Source organism: Pinus tabuliformis, chromosome Q, assembly GCF_031772625.1.
Source record: "Pinus tabuliformis cultivar Carrire ecotype Pingquan chromosome Q, CPIR1, whole genome shotgun sequence".
NCBI lineage: Eukaryota > Viridiplantae > Streptophyta > Pinopsida > Pinales > Pinaceae > Pinus > Pinus tabuliformis.
Genome location: NC_142296.1, coordinates 602,624,791 through 602,646,569, shown reverse-complemented (window position 1 = coordinate 602,646,569; position 21,779 = coordinate 602,624,791). Strand labels below are relative to the sequence as shown.

Genomic DNA, 21,779 nt, shown 5'->3' with positions numbered 1-21,779 from the left:
TATTATGAAGGCTTTATAACATGTACTTATTTTTAAATATTGCGACATTCTTTACTACATAGTTACTTCCTTGACAAGCAAACTCATGATTTCTTTCTTCCAACCAACTTCAATATGAATATTCATTAGCCTCCATGATATCTCCATTATTGTACATTTGTTAAGGTCCTAGTGACATAACCATTTTTTTGGTTCTTAAGACAAACCCATGCTCCACAAAAGGTGTCTAACATAGACTTGATGTAGTTTAGTATGTTAGCATATGCAGAAGGAACATGACCTCACTTGAGGTGTGTATGATATTTTCCATGTTAACAATATGTAGCATGATCTCACTTGAGGTGTGTATGATATTTTCCATGTTAACAATATGTAGTAACATATTAAAAAGTTAGTGGGGGTGCATAATCTATAAGTTATCCTTTAATCATATTCATTGGAAGTGGACATAATGTAAATCATTCACATTCAAGATAATAACATCCACATCATTTAGAATTGTAAGGAAAGCCTATGCATTGTGTATGATTTGGACTAAAAACACAATTATAACATAAATATCAACAACCAGCTCTCATTACATAATAAATTTGGATGTAAGAGTGGTTATAGTTCTTAAATACGCTATATAATTTTTTAACAAAACTCATTGGTACTGTTGTCACTCACTGCATTGTGAGTTTCAATTTGCCAAGATTGCCCAAGAGCAGTGAAGTTTGGAGCCTCTGTCCCAGGCCATAGAAGCATTCAGAGACAAATCAGACCCTCCCCATTGCGTAGTGCTCTGAAATGGATTTCCAATGGTATATAGAAGTTCGAAAATGGACTCATGGAGCAATAGTTAAAGAATTTTTAAGATTATCTTGGAAAAGCCCAACAAACCAAGAAAAATGGCCAAGTCTGAGGGAAAAATCGCAATCGGGACCTGGTGGGTTCATCGCAATCACATATTGGTGTCGACAGGTCTAGGTAGGCAAGGAACACTGGTAGAATTAAAAGCAGCGATCTGTCAATAGCTGATATCGTATATCGGCAATTGGCAAGGTCTCGGGGCACATACTTATGTTTATCAGTGGGTTTCAAGCGCAAGCGCTGATATCGCAGATTGGTGATTGTAGGTGCAAAGGGGTGCACACTAGCGTAGGGCCAAAACCATCACCGTACGTCGATATCGCAGGAATTTCTGAAGAACTAGGCCTTAGTGTTAAAGTGTCAGGGGGGAAATCCAATTAACAAAGGAAATCGAGGGAAAAATAGGAGTGGGCTACCCCCTTTCTCTCTTCTCCAAGGGGCCACATGTCACACTACGTGCAGGTCCCACATCCTGCATCTTGGTGACCCTGCAGTCCCACAGTCACAACAAACTCCAAAACCTCGCAGGGCGTCGATATTGCGATATAGAGCCAAATCGTCGAGGAGGTGCTGATTCTGAAATACAAAGGAAATGCTTGCAAAACAAGGTCGGTTGGGCCCTTTTCTCTCTCCTCCAAGAGACCACATGATGGCCTTTGATTGGCCCTCTGAGTTGACAGAGTAGCTAACGTTAGCAATGACGTGGCAATATGGTTGATGGCGTGGCAGAGGACACATGTCGCCCGGTTTCAGTGTTTTCAAGGGTGACATGGGGCCATTTTTGGGTGCCACGTGTCACCACTCACGGGTGACACATGGTAGTGATGACATCACCCTGCAGACTGACGATCACAGTGCTTAAAGGAAAAAAGCTTAAGACATTGACGCAGCGCAATTGCAATATGCGGTACTTCCCTTCTGGATGCGATAAAGTATTAGGGCAGGGTTTATAAGGACCTCGTGTCCAGACTGTCAGCCCACTCCAAAGAAAAGGGTAAGGGTCCTTCTCCTCCAGCATGCGATTTCAATATGTGGGCACTCCCCCTGGATGAAATAAAGGATTAAGGCAGGGTCTATAGGGACCTCACATCTGGACTGTAGGCCTGTGCCAAAGGAAAAGCATAGAGCAAGGTAAAATAGTGTTGAAGTGCCAATATGTGGGAGACATCGATAACAAAGGAAAAGGCCTCCAGACATGGGCTCGAGGGTCTTAGCGCCTGAGGGCTCAACCCTTGGTCCCAGGTCCCGATCATATGAGGAAAGGCATACAAAGGGCTACGGTAAGGGGGGCTAAAGGGGAAATCCAAAAAATGCCTGTTTTCAAGGAAAAAGCCTGCGCTTACATGACTGTGTTGTTTCCATGGAATGCCTCTCACCTACCACATCAATGCATTGATAGTGTAGTACATAGTTTTAATGGGTAGATGAGACAACAGCTAAGGACTTTAATGGAGCATGGTGAAGCAATAGAGAGGTACCCGGGACTCAGGAAGGTTAATGGCTCAGTATGGAGCCTCATCCCTCTACACAACATAGGACTGCAAAAGCAAGCACTTACAAGTGACCCAACCCCCCATTTCATAGAACAAGGCATCCTCGTAGTAAAAGCAGAAGTGATGGGAGCCGACTGAGCAACACAAGGGGCCATACTGTGAATAAATTACATCCTAAGGCCGATGCAATCACAGGATGGGCATAGGGACTTTCATTTACTATTTTGTTCGATTATTTACTTAGTTTTGTCCTGTAACATGCCTTCCTTCAAATGGGGCATTTATTTCTGTAATATCTTTTTAGGCCACAGAGCCATTCACGACTTATACAGCTAGTCGACCTAATAGCTGAGTCTAGAGATAGATATTTTTGTTGTAATGTAGATTCTTTCTCCCCTCTCCAGATAAATAGGGGAAAGTAAGACTTAGTTTAGGTTTAGAAATTCTAGAAAAAAATTGCATGTTATATTTTGATATTATATCTCCTTTGTAATAAAAAAAAATTTATAATAGCAAGGAAATAGTGATGATTCCCTCTTCAAAGGATTGCAATATGCATTCCCCTTTGTTTAACTCATGTTTATGTCCATGCTTCTTCCCTGAATTCATGTAATTATTGTTGCTAGATGTGTTTCAAGCTCCTTCACAGATTCATTAGTATCTATATGTTAATGCAAATGCCTGTAACTATTTCACAAATTCATTTGTCTGAACATTGTTTATGTATATGCCTGTGAGGAATATTGAGATTAGATCTTTAAATCTACAGCACATGAATCATAGCTCTCAGCTCCCCCTTCATTCATTATTTCTGCTTGTAGCCCAAATAAGCATAGAAATCCTTAATGTCTCAAGCTCTATGTGTTAAATATAGAAGTCTTGAAGCCTTATGCTCTATGTGATGAGTTACTCTTCTCTCTTTTCCTCTCTCACACACTCTGCAAAAGATTATTAGTTGTAAGACCTTGAAGCTCTCAGCCTCCACTATTTTTATGCTTATTTCTGAGATCTGAACTTGTGAAGAAGTACTAGAAATCCATGTTTTATTTCTTTGGATTAATGAACCAATCTATTTCCTATGTACATATGTATCTATAGATCATAAGTGTGGTCTCCAATATCCTATAAATAATTTGAGACACACCATTTTAGATTTTCCCAAGAACTGGTCTTGAAGAAATCCAAGGTTGTCTCTCGGAGATACAACATCTTTTGGCACTGTTGTCGAGGAGTTATTGAAGGATTCTTTCCCCTGTGATACGACAAGCTGAAACACTCTTTGAATAGGTGATCAAAGTTTGTTATGATTGTGTCCATATCACCTTGGTGACTCCACAACGCTCTCATTATCATTCATAACCTTAGCTTTTAAAAGGCCTCATACTCGCTCAAATACATCCCAGCAGAAATCTCCATTTGTATCTGACCCTGAAAAATTGATTTTTAAGAAAGTATGGAAAGAGAAAAGTCCCCCAGATTGTGCTACCATCTCACCATCCTTCGAAGTTCCCTCTTCTAGTTCTTAGCCTACTACTACTCAGTATTAAGGACTTACTCCTAATGCCTTGACATACCCTCCTTCCCCTACAACCCTTGTGGTCTTAACCCCAGTCCCTCAAGCAAATTTGAATCTCCCTCCACTAGTCCAGATGGCTCTCCCAAGATTTTTGCTCAATAAGTATGCACCTCTTGATCTACCCCGGCCTCTGAGTGCAATGCCCCAAGACTACCTAAAGCATCTTCCTAGGTTCAATGGGGAAGATGATAACATGACATAAAGTCACATTGAAACCTTCAGTTCTTTTTCCAAGAACATAAATGTGGAACAATTGGATGTGGTTATGAGACAGTTTGTACAATCCCTTGATGGACAGGCTAGAAAATGGTTCAAATCCCTGCCTAATGCCTCCATCACTACATGGGAGCAACTTGAAAAATCTTTCACCCAAGAAAGGGGAGAAAAGAGGAACCATGGGTACCTCCTTACTAAGTTCAATGCAATAAGGAAAAATCCGAAGGAGGATACTACAAAATTTATCAAAATATTCAATAAGCAGTTCAGTAACTTGCTAGCCAACATAAAGCCTCCCTCAGTTGCAGCTCATGTGGTTTTCTTGGGAGCCTTTGACTCTGATGTTGGTTTTACCCTGAGAGAAAGGAAATCTACCACTCTGGACCAACTTCAGATTGATTCTCTCGAAGTGGAAGCCAATCTCGCCTTAGCAGGGAAGTCAAGAGAAAAGCAAGAACCTCCTGAACCTAAAAGAGGAAAAGAGGAGGCATCCTCCTCTGGTCGAGTTGGGGAATCATTAGACCCAAAGTGGGAAGATCTAGAAAAACTCATCAAGGGTTTATTGCAAAAGTTTGGGAAGCTTGAAGTCGAGAACAAGAACCTCTCCAGGAAGAATGCTCAAGTCAACAACCGGGGCTATAACCAACAATATAGGCCTCCACTCCAACTACTTCCGAGAGAAAGAAAGGAGCACCTGGATCAGATTCCTCATCCCTTATACTTGGAAGATAGTCATGACAAACAATCGTCTAATACTCAGGAGATGCAGGGAAATATATATGTTGGTTTTTCTGAAGAGGAACATGAGAATATGGCTCACCAAGAGGCTAGTCATCACAAAGAAGCAGCAGCAAAGGAAGAAGATATGGATTATTATTGCAAATAGTTTGCAGAGTTCATGCAAACACAGCCACAACGTAAGTATAATCTAAGATCTTCGAAGAAGAGGATGAGAGAACCAAAACAACAAGGGGAAGCTGCTCCCCAAGTGGTTCCTCCAGCCCTAGACAAAGGGAAGGGTAAGCTACATCTTGACCCACCCAAGACAGGAGTCTCTGCAAATAAAGAGAGAAATGGTCCTAAGGGACACACAGAAAAAGAGGCACCTGCTCCGCTGACAACTGCCAGCGGGAAGGGAGAAGGAACAGAGCATGGAGATGCAGAAAAGGCCCAACATACATTCAATCTCCAGAAGGAGCTGGAAAAGGTAAAAAATCATGTTCCTCTGACTGAGATTTTAAAGAAGCCTCATTACAAATCTCAAGTCTCCAAATTCATGCACCCAACTGCTTTAGCACCATCCCATGATAGTTTGAACCTCCAAGAGGAGAGGCCAATTGTTTTTTTGGGTTGCATGTGGAAGAGTTAGATCCCTCTACTGCACCATTTTATGTGACTTTGGTGATCCATGACCTTTTGCTACATAACTACATGTTGATTTTAGGAGCTTCACACAACCTCATGCCATTATCAGTAATGGAACAACTAGGTTTGGAGATCACCAAACCATACAAAGACTTGTACTCCTTTGACTCCAAGAGAATCAAATGATTAGGCATGATAAAGGATCTAGTGGTAAACTTGGCTTAGATCCCGGTGATAAGTGTGGTAATCAATATAGTGGTGGCTGATATACCTCCTCGTTTTGGAATGATGTTATCCAGATCTTAGGGTTCCAAAGCGGGTGGCTCTATCAAGCTAGACCTTACTTATTCCACCATTCCCACTTTTGGAGGTGATAAAAGAAGGTTGTACAAAGAATCCTGGTTTGTGAAAACCGTGACCCCAGCTAAAGGCTCAGAGAACTCCCCAGTACATGGGAAAGATAGTGACATCTCCTACCTATTATTAGAAGAGGATGACAACCTCTTATAAGAAGCATCAATACACTTGACAAGGTAGTTAAATTACAAAAATTTAAATGAAAACAAAGTATGGAAGTTATACTTCGATGGAGCAAACTCAAAATATGGGAATAGAGTTGAAATATTGTTGGTATCTCTAGAAGGTAGCATGATACCCCTCTCTTTCAAGCTCGAATTTGAGGTGACCAACAATGTAGCGGAGTACAAAGCATTGCTCCTGGGGTTACAAACGACAAGAAATATGAACATTGAATGCCTATCAATCTATGGAGATTTTGATCTAGTCGTGAAGCAAATCTGAGACCAATGCCAATCCAAACACCCCAGGTTGAGGACATACCAAAATAAAGTGTGGGACTTAATCGACAATTCCTTCCTATCCTTTAACATCCCATTTCTTCCCAGGGAAGAAAACAGGACGATTGAATCTCTTGTGGTAGCTGCAAGCACTTTTAGGCCCCCACAGAGTCCACTCCTCATATATGAAATAGAAGTCAGACACTGGCCTTCAATACCTGATAATGTTAAACATTGGAAAGTATTTGAAGATGACGAGCAAGTAAAAAGATTCATAGAAGTCATTGGGGATTTTTCCCACTCCACCATCGATCAAGAAGAAGAAGAAGCAAAACAAGAAGCCACTCCATGGAAAGAGACAGTGGCTGGGAAAAAAAAAATTGCAACTAAAAGGGAACACCATCCCTCGTGGACTTGTTCCACTAGAAAGACTTTTCAATAAAGATGACATAGTGTCCAAACCAATGGTCCTAGAGAAGGATGAGCAAGTGGAAGACTACAACGTCGGATCAGAGGAGGAACACCAGACGATCAGGCTATCCAAAGGAGTCCCCCCACAATACATACAGAGGTATTTATATCTGTTCAAAACTTACAAAGATGTATTTGCTTGGTCTTATGATGATTTGAAATCGTTTGATACAAGTATTATTCAACATAAGATTCCTCTGACGAGTGGGATAAAGCCATGTAAACATAAACTTAGACAAATAAACCCAATCTTGTTCCCCTCCATTGAAAAGGAGGTAAGGAAGTTACTACAGGCCAAGATCATAGTTCCTCTAACATACTCTAAGTGGGTGGCTAATTTGGTCCCTATCTTAAAGAAGAACAAAGAGATAAGGTTGTGTGTGGAATTTCAGAATTTAAACAGGGTGTCTCTAAAAGATAACTACCCTCTGCCCAAGATGGATAATATATTGCAGAAGACAGTGGGTGTAGCCAAGATGTCCATGATGGACAAATTCTCAAGATACAACCAAGTGGCGGTCCACCCTGAGGACCAGAAAAAAATTGCTTTCACCACCCTGTGGGGGACTTCCATGTACGCTCGCATGCCATTTGGGTTGATAAATGAAAAATCCACATTCTAGAGCTCTATGGACATAGCTTCCGTGGGTGAGCAAAGATAAATTTGTGGTAATTTACTTAGATGACATCACAGTATTTTCTAAGACTAATGAAGAGCATATCCTCCATTTGAAGCTCGTTTTCTAGAAGTGCAGAAGTTATGGTCTCTCTCTGAATCCGAAGAAGTCTCAGTTCGCCCTGAGTGAGGGGAAGCTTCTTGGGCACATAGTAGCGCAAGAAGGATTAAAGATTGATCCTGAACAAGTCAAAGCCATCAGCCTCATTCCCTTGCCCAGGAACAAGAAAGAAGTGCAAGCCTTTTTGGGGAGGATAAATTTCTAAAGGTGATTTGTGCCCAACTATGTTAAGATGGTTAAAGGTATCACAGATATACTCAAGAAGGAGAAAATTAAGTGGAGCTCCACCCCCCATGATTCTTTCACTAGGATCGAAGAAGCTTTGGCTGAGGCCCCAATGCCAGTTAGCCCCGATTATTCAGTGCCCTTCTACATCTTTTCTTTTTCCTCTCCACATACCATTGTTGTTGTATTGTTACAGAAAAATAAAGATGGTTACTAGCAACCCATTACCTTTTTTCTGTCAAGTCCTAAGGGACACTGAGCTAAAGAATGATATATTGGAGAAACATGCTTATGCACTAGTCAAGGTGCTGAAGTCATTTCATATGTATGTACTGCAATCTAAAATCACAGCGTTTGCCCTAATGACTGCAGTCAAATTCATTCTGGTGCAAGGAGACAACGAAGGAAAGAGGGGCAAATGGATAGCCAAAAAATAGGAATATGAGCTGGAAATCAAGCCTACCAAGCTCATCAAAGGCCAGGGTTTGACCAAGATTTTGTATGAATCCAACTGTCAAGCTCTAGGGATAAACCTGATCACAAAGGAGGGCAATCCAGAGGATGAATATAGAAAAATTAAAATGGTTGTGCAATAGATCTATGCCAAGTATGAGGGATCGCCTAGGTATAAGAACATTGTTCAGTACCTCTTATTTCTAAGATTCCTGTTGGGACTGGATAGATCGAAATATCAGAGTCTGAGATTGCAGGCACAAAAATACATTATATCCAATGGACTGCTCTACTAGAAGGACCCGGTGGGGTATTACTGCTATGTTTGGTTGGGGGAGAAACTCATGAAGTGATTGAAGATTTCCATGGGGGAGTTTGTGGAGGATACTACAGTTGGAAGGCAACAGTACACAAAATCCTCAAGGCGGGATTTTAATGGCCCACATTGTTTGGAGATGTGTATTCTCAGGTTAGGTCATGCCAAAAATGCCAGTTGTTTGCTGAAAGACAAAAGTTTGCTCCTCTCCCCCTGATTCTTGTGCACGTAGAGGAGCCTTTTAGATAGTGGGGATTGGACTTCATTGGAGAAATCAACCCACCTTCTAGCGGCCAACACAAATGGATTTTAACAGCCACTGACTATTTCACCAAGTGGGTAGAGGTTATCCCAACTAGGAATGCTACTGATTCAGTGGTGATAAAATTCATGGAGGAGAACATATTGTCCCGCTTTGGGTGTCCTTTTAAAATCATCACTGATAATGCACAGGTCTTCAAATCTTCCAAGTTCACCAACTTCTGCCACAAATTCAACATCATTATTGGACACTCCACTACATACTACCCTCAAGGGAATGGCTTGGCTGAGTCTTCTAATAAAACTGTGGTGAGAGTTCTAAAGAAGACCATTACTGAAAATCAAAGGAACTGGGACTCTCAACTAAATTTTTCTCTGTGGGATAATCGTGTAACACCCAAAAGATCCACTGGGAAATCTCCTTTTGAGATGGTGTATGGAAAGGTTGTTGTCTTCCCTATCCAATTAGCAATGCCAGTAGCCAAGTTGCTGCAAGAAGTTGGGGAAGAGCCTAGCACCTTGACTAGAAGAATAAATTAGCTGGTGGAGCTTCATGAGAACAAAGAGCAGGTGGGGACCAAACTGTCAAACTATCAACAAAGGATGAAATCTCTATTTGACAAGAAGGCTAAGGACAGACCTCTTCAACAAGGAGATTTAGTGCTCAGATGGGATGTCAAGCGAGAAGACAAAGGCAAGCATGGGAAATTTGATCCACTATGGTTGGGCCCCTTCAAGATTGCAGAAGAGAGGGGAAACAACACTTACATGCTTGAAAACTTGGATGGTGAACTATTGGAACTACCTATAAATGGTCAGTTCCTAAAATTTTATTTTCAAAATTAGAGATATCTGTCTCTTGCTCATTGTAAATATCCGGTGTGTGTTGAAATTGTTATTTGAGTTTTTCAGTTTATTATCAAAAAAGTCCTTTTTACATAATTATATTTTGTTTAAAAATAACTCCATGCCCAATAGAAGGAAAGGCTACTGGTCTGTAGGTCCTTAGCACCTTGCCAGCAAGGCACCATCCCTAGTTGGAGTCAATGATGTCACTCACTGCATTGTGAGTTTCAATTGGCCAAGATTGCCCAAGAGCAGTGAAGTTTGGAGCCTCTGTCCCAGGCCATAAAAGCTTTCAGAGACAAATCAGACCCTCCCCATTGCGTAGTGCTCTGAAAGGGATTTCCAATGGTATATAGAAGTTCGAAAATGGACTCATGGAGCAAAAGTTAAAGCATTTATAAGATTATCTTGGAAAAGCTCAACAAACTAAGAAAAATGGCTAAGTCTGAGGGAAATATCGCAATCGGGACCTGGCAGGTTCACGCAATTGCATATCGGTGTCGGTGGGTCCAGGCAGGCAAGGAACACTTGTGGAATGAAAAGCAGTGATCCACCGATTGTCGATATCGCATATCAACAATCGGCAGGGTCCCGGGGCACATACTTATGCTTATCGGTGGGTTTCAAGGCCGAGCATCGATATCGCAGATCGATGATTACAGGCGCAAAGGGGTGCACACCAGCGTAGGGCCAGAACCATCATTGAATGTCGATATCGCAAGAATCTTCAAAGAACTGGGTCTTAGTGTTAAAGTGCCAGGGGCGGTGAAATCCGATTAACAAAGGAAATCGAGGGAAAAATAGGAGTGGGCTACCCCATTTCTCTCTCCTCCAAGGGGCCACGTGTCACACTACTCGCAGGTCCCGCATCCCGTATCTCAGCAACCCCGTAGTCCCACAGTCACAACAAACTCCAAAACCTCGTGGGGCGCTGATATTGCAATATAGAGCCAAATTGTCGGGGATGTGCCAATTTCGAAATACAAAGAAATGTCTGCAAAACAGGGTCAGGCAGGCCCTTTTCTCTCTCCTACAGGGGAACACGTGGCAACCTCTTATTGGCCCTCTAATGAGCCTAGGTATTGCAACAATAATGTTGCAACTCCCAGGGCTACCAGCTTTACTTATCAACCTAGTGTTCATACAAACTTGGAGGTGACAATGCTATATGCACAAGTAGAAGTGAAGGTCTTTCCTGTTGTCATTGTTTGTCTGGAAAGGGACCCCAGTGGTTCCAAGCCAAACTTCTATAGGGTCAGAAGAAGCTTAATTATTTGATGGAAGGAGAGCAAACCTATTCTAAGAGAGAGCTACTCTACTGTAGTAATGAAGAAAACAACATGAAATGCTAAATCACACCATGACCTAACTAACCAATTAAATAGCTATGCTAAGAAGAATTGCTAAATTAACACTAACCTAATTCTAATTATCTAAGTTGCATAAGTAAAGAGCATAAAAACTAGACTAAGGTGTAACAAAGAAACTTAGGCTAAATCGGGTTTCAAGTGGAAAAAGCAATCGAAGGTTGAAATCAGTGAAAGGAGGATGTGAGGGAGCAACAGTGCATAAGAACCGTTGGATCAGTCGGGTGAAAGGCAAATGAACGACGGATATTGGATCGCAAGAGGTTACGTAGATAGATGGGTGAACAGAGTTAACTAACAGGATGAATGATGGAGATCTTATCGCGAAGGCTTAAGTGAATGGATGGATGAACAAGGGAACAAAGCAGATGAACGGCGGAGATCGTGTTGTGAGGGATTAGGTGAGTGGATGGATGAATGAGGTTAACAGGAGATGAATGGCCGAGATCTAATCGCACGGTGAATTCAAGAGATGGACGAACGAGGCTAACAGGAGCGATGAATGGCTAAGATCTTATCACGCGGGTGAAGTCAAGAGATGGATGGCAGAGATAATATCACGAGGAAAAGAAACATCCAGAAATGAGGGAGCGGTTTCTAAGGCGGTAAGTAGTTTCTCACATGCCCTTCAGGCTGTAAGCAATATTTGGAAATTTCACGCGATTAACCTTACTGCGCGACACGTAGCACGAGAAAACCACTTTTCTCACATGCTCTCGAGCGAATAATGTTCATGCACTAATCTGTGCGAGATTATGCAATAGTCGTTGGATTAGGCGATGTTGATCAACGGTGGAGATCGGCGAAGCTAGTTGGCGATCGGGTGAAGCGACAGTCGTCGGATCAGGCAAGGCAGATCGATGGTGGGGGTTTAAAGTGCCTAAAGTGATTGGGTGACGCAATAGCCATCATATCAAGCGAGGCAGATCAACGATGGGGACTTAAAGTTCATAAAGTAAGTGGTGGAATCCACGCGAGGCAGCAGTTGGAGAAAATGGTGAATCGGGCGGTGATTGTGAAGGTGTGTTGGTGATCGGACAACGAGGAAGAAATGCACAAGGAACATGTTGGAGGTGGTTTCAAATGAAAATGATAGAGAAAACCAGTGCGGGTGAAAAAATAATTGCATTAAACAGCGAACTCCATAGCCCATGTGAGAACTAGAAACCTGTGTTTTTGGGGATGCTAAAGGGTCTCTTCCTCAAGTCATGGTCCCAGAGGGAGGAGATGAGGCCAAGACACCTGTGCACAACCTGCTAGTGATCTTTTTCACCTAGCTAACCTATAAACTGAAAGAAGGCACAAATGGAAGTAAACTACAACACAACCAATCTACTCTTCGCTATTATAATGAAAATGCAGCTACCTAAGCAAATAACCAAAAAAACCATGAATCCTACTTAAGCAACTGAATAGAACCAGAAAGCTATTTAAACAAATAAATAGAACCAGGAAGTTATTTTAGCAAATGAACAATGAAAACCGGGAAACTATGCTAGCATACATGTACAATAAAGAGGAGATTTGGCTACTTAGGTTGGGCCCTAACCTAGAGCTTCAGCCCTCGGAGTTAACTCAGAGCTGGCTTAAACAGAACTCATTCTTATTATAAAAACCATGGATTACAAAGCAAACTATCACAAGTCTCTTGCAGCTTAGAAATAAAGTAGAGTTTTAAAATGAATTTTTGAATCCTACTAAGGTCTTAAGCCTCTCTATTTATAAATTTGAAGTCTCTAATGACTTCCTTCCCATTAGGGAGGCTTGGCCTCTAACTCAAGAAAAACTAATTTCTATCCTTTTCACTTGCTCGGTTGTCTTCTAGTCTTCAAAGTGATGGTTGTTTGCACTCCGAACTAGAGGAGGAATATTCGAATGGAGGGGTAGTAAATGAGGAGGATTTACCTCCTATAATTGCTCTCCCTTGTCCCATTCTAGTTTTACCAAGGTCTTTGCCATAGTTCCTTGCTTTTATCCTTTATACCTGCATTTTCCTTGCTTTTATCCTTTATTCCTGCATTTCATGCACATTAAACCATAAAGCAACATATCCAACTCTAACTCATTTCATAAACAAAATATAATCAAAACTATGCAATAAGTTATGAGAATAGTTGGTTTGACTAAGCTAGGAGGTGAATTAAGGCCAATTAAGTCCCATATAATTACTCAATGATGAAGCTCATCACCCTTTGAGATGACAGGGAAGCTGACGTCAGCAGTGACATGGCATTATGGTTGATGACGTGGTAGAGGACACGTGTCACCTTTTTTCAATGTTTTCAAGGGTGACATGGGGCATTTCCGGGTGCCACGTGTCACCACTCATAGGGTGACACATGGTAGTGATGACGTCACCCTACGGACCAACGATCGCAGCGATTAAAGGAAAAAAGCTTAAGACATTGGCCCAGTGCGATTGCAATATGCAGGACTTCCCTTCCGGATGCGATAAAGTATTAGGGTAGGGTCTATAAGGACCTCGCATCCAGATTGTCGACCCACTCCAAAGAAAAGGGTAACGAGCCTTCTCCTCCAGTATGCAATTTCGATATGCGGGCACTTCCCCCGGATGCGATAAAGGATTAAGGTAGGGTCCATAGGGACCTCGCGTCCGGATTGTCGACTTGCACCAAAGGAAAAGCGTAGAGCAGGGTAAGACAGTGTTGAAGCATCGATATGTGGGAGAAATCGATACAAAGGAAAAGGGTTCTAGACACGGGTCTAAGGGCCTTAGCGCCTGAGGGCTTAGCCCATGGTCCCAACTCCCGGTCATATGAGGAAAGGCACACGAAGGGCTACGATAAGGGGGGCTAAAGGGGAAATTCAAAAAAAACATGTTTTCACCTGTTTTAAAGGAAAAATTTTGCGCCTACGTGACTGTGTTATTTCCATGGGATGCCTCTCACTTACCACATCAATGCACTAATAGCGCAGTACAAAGTTTTAATGAGTAAATGAGCTGGAAGCTAAGGAATTTAATGGAGCATGGTGAAGCAATAAAGAGGTGCCCGAGACTTAGGAGGGTTAATGGCTCAGTATGGAGCCTCATCCCTCTACACAGCACAGGACTGCAAAAGCAAGCACTTACAAGTGACCCAACCCCCCATTTCACAGAACAAGGCACCCTCGCAGTAAAAGCAAAAGTGATGGGATTTGGTTGAGCAACAGAAGGGGCCATATTATGAATAAATTACAACCTGAGGCTGATGTGATCACAGGATGGGCACATGGACTTTTATTTACTATTATGTCTAATTATTTACTTAGTTTTGTCCTGTAACATGCCTTCTTTCAAATGGGGCATTTATTTTTGTAATATCTTTTTGGACCACAGAGCCATTCACGACTAATACAGCTAGTCGACCTGAGATAAATATTTTTGCTGTAATGTAGCTTCTTGCTTCCCTCTCCAGATAAATAAGCGAAAGCAAGACTTAATTTAGGTTCAAAAATTCTATAGAAAACACTGCATGTTATATTTTCAAACTATATCTCCTTTGTAATACAAATCTTTTTAGAATATCAAGGAAACAATGGTGACTCCCTCTTCAAAAGATTACAATATGTGTTCCCATTTGTTTAACTCATGTTTATGTCCATGCTTCTTCCCTGAATTCATGTAATTATTGTTGCTAGATGTGATTCATTAGTATCTCTATGTTAATGCAAAATTATATGTGATCCCCTCTTCAAAGAATTACAATATGTGTTCCCCTTTGTTTAACTCAAGTTTATGTCCATGCTTCTTCCCTCAATTCATGTAATTATTGTTGCTAGATGTGTTTCAAGCTCCTTCACAAATTCATTAGTATCTATATGTTAATGCAAATGCATGCAATTGTTTTACAGATTCATTTGTTTGAACATTGTTTATGTATATGCTAGTGAGGAATATTGAGATTAGATCTTTAAATCCGCAACACATGAATCATAGCTCTCAACTCCCCCTTCATTCATTATTTCTGCTTGTAGCCCAAATAAACATAGAAATCCTTAATGTCGCAAGCTCTGTGTGTTAAATATAGAAGTCTTGAAGCCTTATGCTCTATGTGATGAGTTACTCTTCTCTCTTTTCTTCTTTCACACACTCTGCAAAAGATAGATTATTAGCTATAAGACCTTGAAGCACTCGGTCTCCCCTATTTTTATGTTTATTTATGATATCTGAACTTGTGAAGAAGTACCGGAAATCCATGTTTTATTTCTTTGGATTAATGAACCAATCAATTTCCTATATACATATGTATCTATAGATCATAAGTGTGATCTCCACTATTTTTATGCTTATTTATGATATCTGAACTTATGAAGAAGTACCAGAAATCCATGTTTTATTTCTTTGGATTAATGAACCAATCAATTTCCTTTGTACATATGTATCTATAGATCATAGGTGCGGTCTCCAGTATCCTGTAAATCATTTGAGACACAAGAAATCCATGTTTTATTTCTTTGGATTAATGAACCAATCAATTTCCTGTGTACATATGTATCTATAGATCATAAGTGTGGTCTCCAGTATCCTGTAAATCATTTGAGACACAAGAAATCCATGTTTTATTTCTTTGGATTAATGAACCAATCAATTTCCTATGAGCGTGGGTGGTCTCGAGTATCTTGTAAATCATTTGAGTTGAGACACACCATTTTAGATGTGTCTAGGCAGTGGTTACAGTGGTCTTGAAGCAATCAATCAACCTTTTTAGAAAAATACGTAAAAGATTAGAAAAACAAGAAATAAAAAATTTATGAAATGATTCATTTGACTCCACACACTTAAACTTTTGCATAATTTTATACCCTAATTTACACATTTATGTCATATAATTTTATTTTTTTAATAAATTCACTTCGCAATAAAAAAATGACCTTCCCATAATAAGAAATATATGTGAAATATCTCATAATAAGAAATATATGTGAAATACCTCATAATAAGAAATATTTTGAACAAGATAGGATGTACATTTTCTTTTTTCATATAAATTCGTTTGTTCGTGTTTTTATGTTTTTCACTTATATTTATAGCCTATATCTAATAGTTCAAAAATATATGTATAGTGAAAAAAATATCTCATAATAAGAAATATTTTTATTTATAGTGAAATACCTCATAATAAGAAATATTTTTAACAAGATATGGTGTACATTTTTTCCATATAAATTCGTTTGTTTGTTTTTTTGTTTTTCGCTTATATTTATAGCCTGTATCTGATACTTCAAAAATATTTATACCCTATATCTAATACTTCAAAAAAATTTATAATAGCAACTTAATATTACCACTTGCATGGACACTCTTATACTCTATAATTATCACGTGCAAGCAGCCGTATTTCTACCCGTTATTAAATAGGTCTCTGTTAGCCAGATTATATATATAAAGCACTAATAATTCTCAATGTAAGTGCTGGTATGAGAGATGTATAATGAAGTGTAATGAAGGTGTTTTTGGCAAATTTTTTAATAAAATTTGGCAAAATTATAATTTTGATTTATTCCATCTTTAAAAAAGGCAAATTTTTTACTAACAAGTTTGGCAAAAATATAATTTTGATTTTATTGAATCTTTAAAAAAAAAACAAAAACATATTCCAATGGAAAAAGACAAAAGTAAACTAATTAAAGCAAGCCTTGGAGTTAACAAAAGTAACCTAATTAAAGCCAGCCGTGGAATTAACACAGCAAACCCCAATGGAAAAGAACAAAAGTAACCTAATTAAAGCAAGTCATTTTATAATTCCTAGACTGGTGGGCAAACAGCAAGATTACAATTATTACCAAACTATATTTATAATTCCCACATTCGAGATTCTATACTGATGACAATTATGACCACACCTATAGTTGGTTTCAACCATGAAACAGACGTTGAGTGTCATTTAGCGATAGATTAATCGAAAACGTGCGATGACAGAAGGTAGAGTTATGAATCGAAAATGTGCGATGACAGATGGATCTACCTTGCGCGTGCTTCTGCGACTACACGACAATATACAGTGAATATGAAAGAGAGTCCATCGGATCGGACATCCGCAATATTTTACCACCATACTCAATTTTCAACAGAGAAGTCTACCCAAATTTCAATTTCGGCCGTCTATCTACCTTTCAAATTTATTTAGATGGTCAAAAATGACCGGAGTCAGGTTAAAAACAAAAAAAACAAAAAAAAAATTGAAGTATAGGGTTAAAAATATGGGAATTCAATAAAGAAATAAAGAAATAATCTCGGTGTAAATATGGGAATTTAGTAAAAAAATAAAAATAAAAAAATAATCTTGTTGTAGGAATCAAATTTTTAATAATAAAAATAAATTAAACACCATAAAAATATCAAACAAATTTGACAACTATAACAAAAATTTAGAAAAAAAACTCCAACCAATTTTCAGCAATTTTGAAATTTGACCAATGTAACCCAAATTTACAAAAAAAATTAAAATCCTTCCAAATTTTTTTCAAAATTTCCATAAATATCCAGCAAATTTAAAGGTAAACTAGGGAATTTCAATCCCCTTCCTGTGCATTACGTACTCAACAATCCGCCAGATTGCCACGTTGGGAAAATTGGCCCACTGTTGATTTATTCCTCCTGACTGTGCATTACCAGATTGCCACGTTGGGAAAATTGGCCAACTGTTGATTTATTCCTCCTGATTGTGCATTACGTACTTTGCAATCCCAAGATTGACACGTCGAGAAAGTCGGCCCAATTGGCGGAGGGATCGAAACCTAAAAAGCAGGAAAGAGAAATTTTTTAAAATAAATGAAAACGAAGAAACGTATAGAAGAGATCGAGCGACGACGACTCACGTAGGGACTTGGAGGCGTAATATTCCTGCTGTCACAAACAAGAGTTGATGTGGTCCACCTGTGCGTCCACTCGAACCTAACAACATCGGTTAGGTACTGGCTGGGGCTCTAGTGGCGACGGAGACTTTAAAATCGAGAAAATTAAGTTGCAATTATTGAAATATGAAGCAGATAAACCCTTCGTAATTCCCGGGAAGAAATTGCCACGTAGGAAGGCCGGCGGCACACAGCTTTGCGGCAAAAATATAAAAACGGCGTTCTCTACCGCAAATTTCTTGCCGGAATCCGGTGACACATTTTCAAAAACAAATTGTATTGTATTTTCCAGGTAAAATTGTAACTTCTTTAGACTTCTCATAAAAAACCTAACCTCTAAAAACTGTCAAAGAAAAAGAAAAGAAAAACAGTCAAAGATAAAAAAATGGAAGGCAGACCGCTGAGAAAAACCGTCAAAGATAAAGATAAAAAAAATGGAAGGCAGACCGCTGAGAAAAACAGTCAAAGATAAAGAAAAACATAAATACCGTTAAAAATAAAGAAAAAGAAATCTTAGAAAAGCCGTCAAAGATAATGAAATGGAAGGCAGGCCGCTGAGAAAAACTGTCAAAGATAAAGAAAAGAAAAACAGTCAAAGATAAAGAAATGGAAGGCAGACCAATGAGAAAAACCGTCAAAGATAAAGAAAAAAAGAAATACCGTCAAAAATAAAGAAAAAAGGAAATACCGTCAAAAATGAAGAAAAAGAAATGGAAGGCAGGCGGCTGAGAAAAACCGTCAAAGATAAAGAAATAGAAGGCAGGCGGCTGAGAAAGATAAAGAAATGTGCTAATTCGCCGCTGGAAAAGAAGAGCAATGGGAAGAAAACCGAAAAAAGGAAATGGTAAAAAACCAAAAGAGAGGGCTGGGAAAGGTTAAAAAAGATCAATGGGGAAAAAACAAAAAAGAGTGCAGGGGAAAGATAAAGTAATGCATTCCCTCACAAATGGGAGGAAACGAAAAAGAAGAGCAAGGGATAAAGAAACTAGAAAAGGGGCATAAAAGACGAGACAGGGCTGGAACAACGAAATAACTGGTTCCCCCTCGCTAGTGAGCGGACCTCCGATTGGTAGATTGTTCGAGTTTTCCGGCTTTGATATAGTGTCCCAGTGCAGCCTGCTCTGTTCCGTGCACGCATGTGGGATAAAAATACGTTGGTGTAGACAGCGACCTGCAGCTATTGCGGAATTGACACATGGGTAGCTTGATAAATAATTGGAATATGCAGAACGGGGATTAAAGCCGATAAATACCGTGCCTGTAGAGTCTGGCGACTTCATTCAATACGCTTTTGTTTTTTCTTTCGATTAGTATTACGAGCGAGCTGACTGTTCTACCCTGTTTGGATATTTGTATTATTATTTTTCGCTCAGTTTCGGTTTATGGGAGAAGTTCTATGTCCTGTTGTGTGTGTATATGTGATTCAAATTTCAATCCCTGTTATATATTCATAAGATTTGTCGAGGTGCAGTGGCAATTTGCTTGTGTTGCAGTGCTGAGAAATGACAGTGATGCTGAACTCTCAGGGAATTGGGCTTATAACTGTCATAGCAATCTCTGGCTGCAGTGTTATGTTGTTGGTGTTGGGTCGCCAGAAGCTACTGGAGTTGAAGAAGGATTGTTCTTGCCTGCCAGCTAAATTGAACCAGGAGGGCGGTCTCGGATCTCATTCTTGTGAACACCATCAACAGCAGCGAGCAGAGGGAGGAAAATCAGTTACATGGAGGACGAAATTGGGCAAAAAAGATTATGGAGAACTTTGTTCCGAGGGATTATGGGAATCTCCCCCAACAGCTTTGACTGGCTCTCCGCCATCTCCAGGTATGGTGGGTTCCCCTGCTAATTGGGTTTATAGTTGTTGATTTTGGAAAAGGTATGAGTGAGTGAGTGACTCTGTTGTTGTTTGATGAGCAGATAAAAAGCGGAATTTGGTGAAGAAAGTGCGGTTTTCTGAGGATGTAGTCGAACCCTCTGGCGACAATGTAGCATACAGGCGGAGGCACACTCTGGCCCTCAAGTCAGGGCAGGGCAGACCCCAAAAGCCCGACGATATTTGCTGTCAACATGAAAGGAATAATGAACCACTTGATTATTCAAAGAGCAGCGAAAAGCAGCGCAGAGTCCAGAGGAATATCCCGGCTAACAGAAAGGCTCTCTATGTTGGTATTTGGAACGACAGATCTCGAAGAGCGCTTCTCCATTAAGCCCAACTCCGTTTTTCCTAGATTTCTCATTTTGTTCCTCAGGGACTGAAATTATTCAGAGATCCCCTGGTTGAGGATGAGGAGATTTTATTTGCTTTCTGTGAATTATTATGAACTGGTCCGGGCGGATAATGACGATTGACGTGTTGTTGAAGCTCAGAATCTCTGGGATCTGAGTTTGTTTGTGCAGCTGTCGAGTGGGCGAAATATGAAAGCTCGCCTCACGACAGCTTTTCGATCGATGTCTAATTTTAGTAATTTCTCATGTAATTGTTGATGGATCTTAGCTGTTAATACAAAAATCTAATCCGTAGATTTATGAGGGTATACCCTAATCCATGACTAGAATCTTCAGTGCACTTTACACTATTTGGGTTGGCAGGTCATTTCGTCTCTGGTGTGTTTTTTAAAAATAATTTAAAAAAAAAATGGTTAATAATATGTTTTTTTAGAGGAGAAAAGTATATCTTAAAAATGGTAATTCTTTACTCATGAAATCGCCGATCTAAGTATTTATGTGTCTTTGATTTCTCCAGATATGTATCATGTGTCTTTCATTTCTCCACATATGGTATGAATGTCTGATCCACATGTTTTTTTGTTTCTCTACACCATTTATGGTTCAACCTTAGAATTTGGAGATGGCTAATTGGTTATGTTTCTCAATGAATTTTGAGAGTACTTACAACCCCACTCAACCCCTTATAAATATGGCAGGTGGTTGCTTTGATTTTAGTATTAGATTATTGGGTGAGGCTTTTTGGTGATAGTAAGCATAGTTAATTTCTCATAACATCCTCACTAGTTTCCACTTGTGATATCATAATTTGTATTGGTACTAATTTTTGAGTTGGTTGCTCAACATTTTTAGTTATTAAATAAATATTTACATATGCATTGATTTAAAATTATTCAACTTCGAATGTGGTTGGATGACATTTAAATGTCACCACAATTGATAATGACATAATTAGTCACTGTAATCCTAAGGTTCAAAATGGGGTTGTTATAATCCCCACCCCTCAAAGGAACACCCTTCTCAATGTTCGTCTATATACAATAATGTCTTATGCAATACACAAACATGGGTATGCCTCTCTTATGGCATCCTCCACTCCATAGACTATAGTGCTTCCACTACACCTTGATTTAAATGATGTCTTGGTTTTAGAGCAATGTCTCCTTCCTATTTAGTATGTATTAAGGCTCAACATGAAATTCTCCTTCTAGTTCCACCTAGATCATAGCCCAACCAATGACATGATTAGGATCATAAACATATTTATTAAGCAAAGACATATGAAAAACATCATGTGCTTTAATATTAGGAAGTAAGGCAAGCATGTATGCCATTGATCCAACTCTCTCCAAAATCTTTAATGGTCCACAGTAGCAAATCACCAATTTGGAACAAGTTCTCATTCTCAATGAACTTCTTTTTGGGCTTAACCTAGAAATACACGTGTTCCCCCACCTTAAATTCCCTTTTGGTTATATTTTTATCTATGTACCTCTTATAGTGATTTTGGGTTGCTTTCAACCTCTACCTGAATTGTAAAACTTCCTATTTTGTTTCCTTTAACATGTCAAGTCCTATTGTAATTCAATCTACTAGATAATATCAACTAATCAGAGTATTACACTTTCAACAATATAGTGCCTCAAATAGACTCATTTTCAATGATTCACGATGATCATTATTGTATGAAAACTCTATTATGGTAGATAGTCCTCGCATTTAGTAG

At 39.5% G+C, this 21,779-nt stretch overlaps 1 protein-coding gene across 1 annotated transcript; it reads left to right on the top strand.

Annotated features, from left to right (window-relative positions):
- Window positions 1-18,959: 18,959 nt before the first annotated feature.
- LOC149220893 (uncharacterized) lies at window positions 18,960-20,369 on the top strand. Its single transcript, XM_089384934.1, has 2 exons — window positions 18,960-19,651; window positions 19,745-20,369. Exons 1-2 carry the CDS (start codon window positions 19,333-19,335, stop codon window positions 20,032-20,034), a joined length of 609 nt encoding a protein of 202 aa, XP_089241060.1. The 5' UTR covers window positions 18,960-19,332; the 3' UTR covers window positions 20,035-20,369.
- Window positions 20,370-21,779: the final 1,410 nt, after the last annotated feature.

Coding starts and splice junctions, on each gene's coding strand:
- LOC149220893 (XM_089384934.1), top strand. CDS start 19,333: ATGACAGTGATGCTGAACTCTCAGGGAATTGGGCTTATAACTGTCATA. Junction 19,652..19,744: donor TGGCTCTCCGCCATCTCCAG/GTATGGTGGGTT, acceptor TTTGATGAGCAG/ATAAAAAGCGGAATTTGGTG.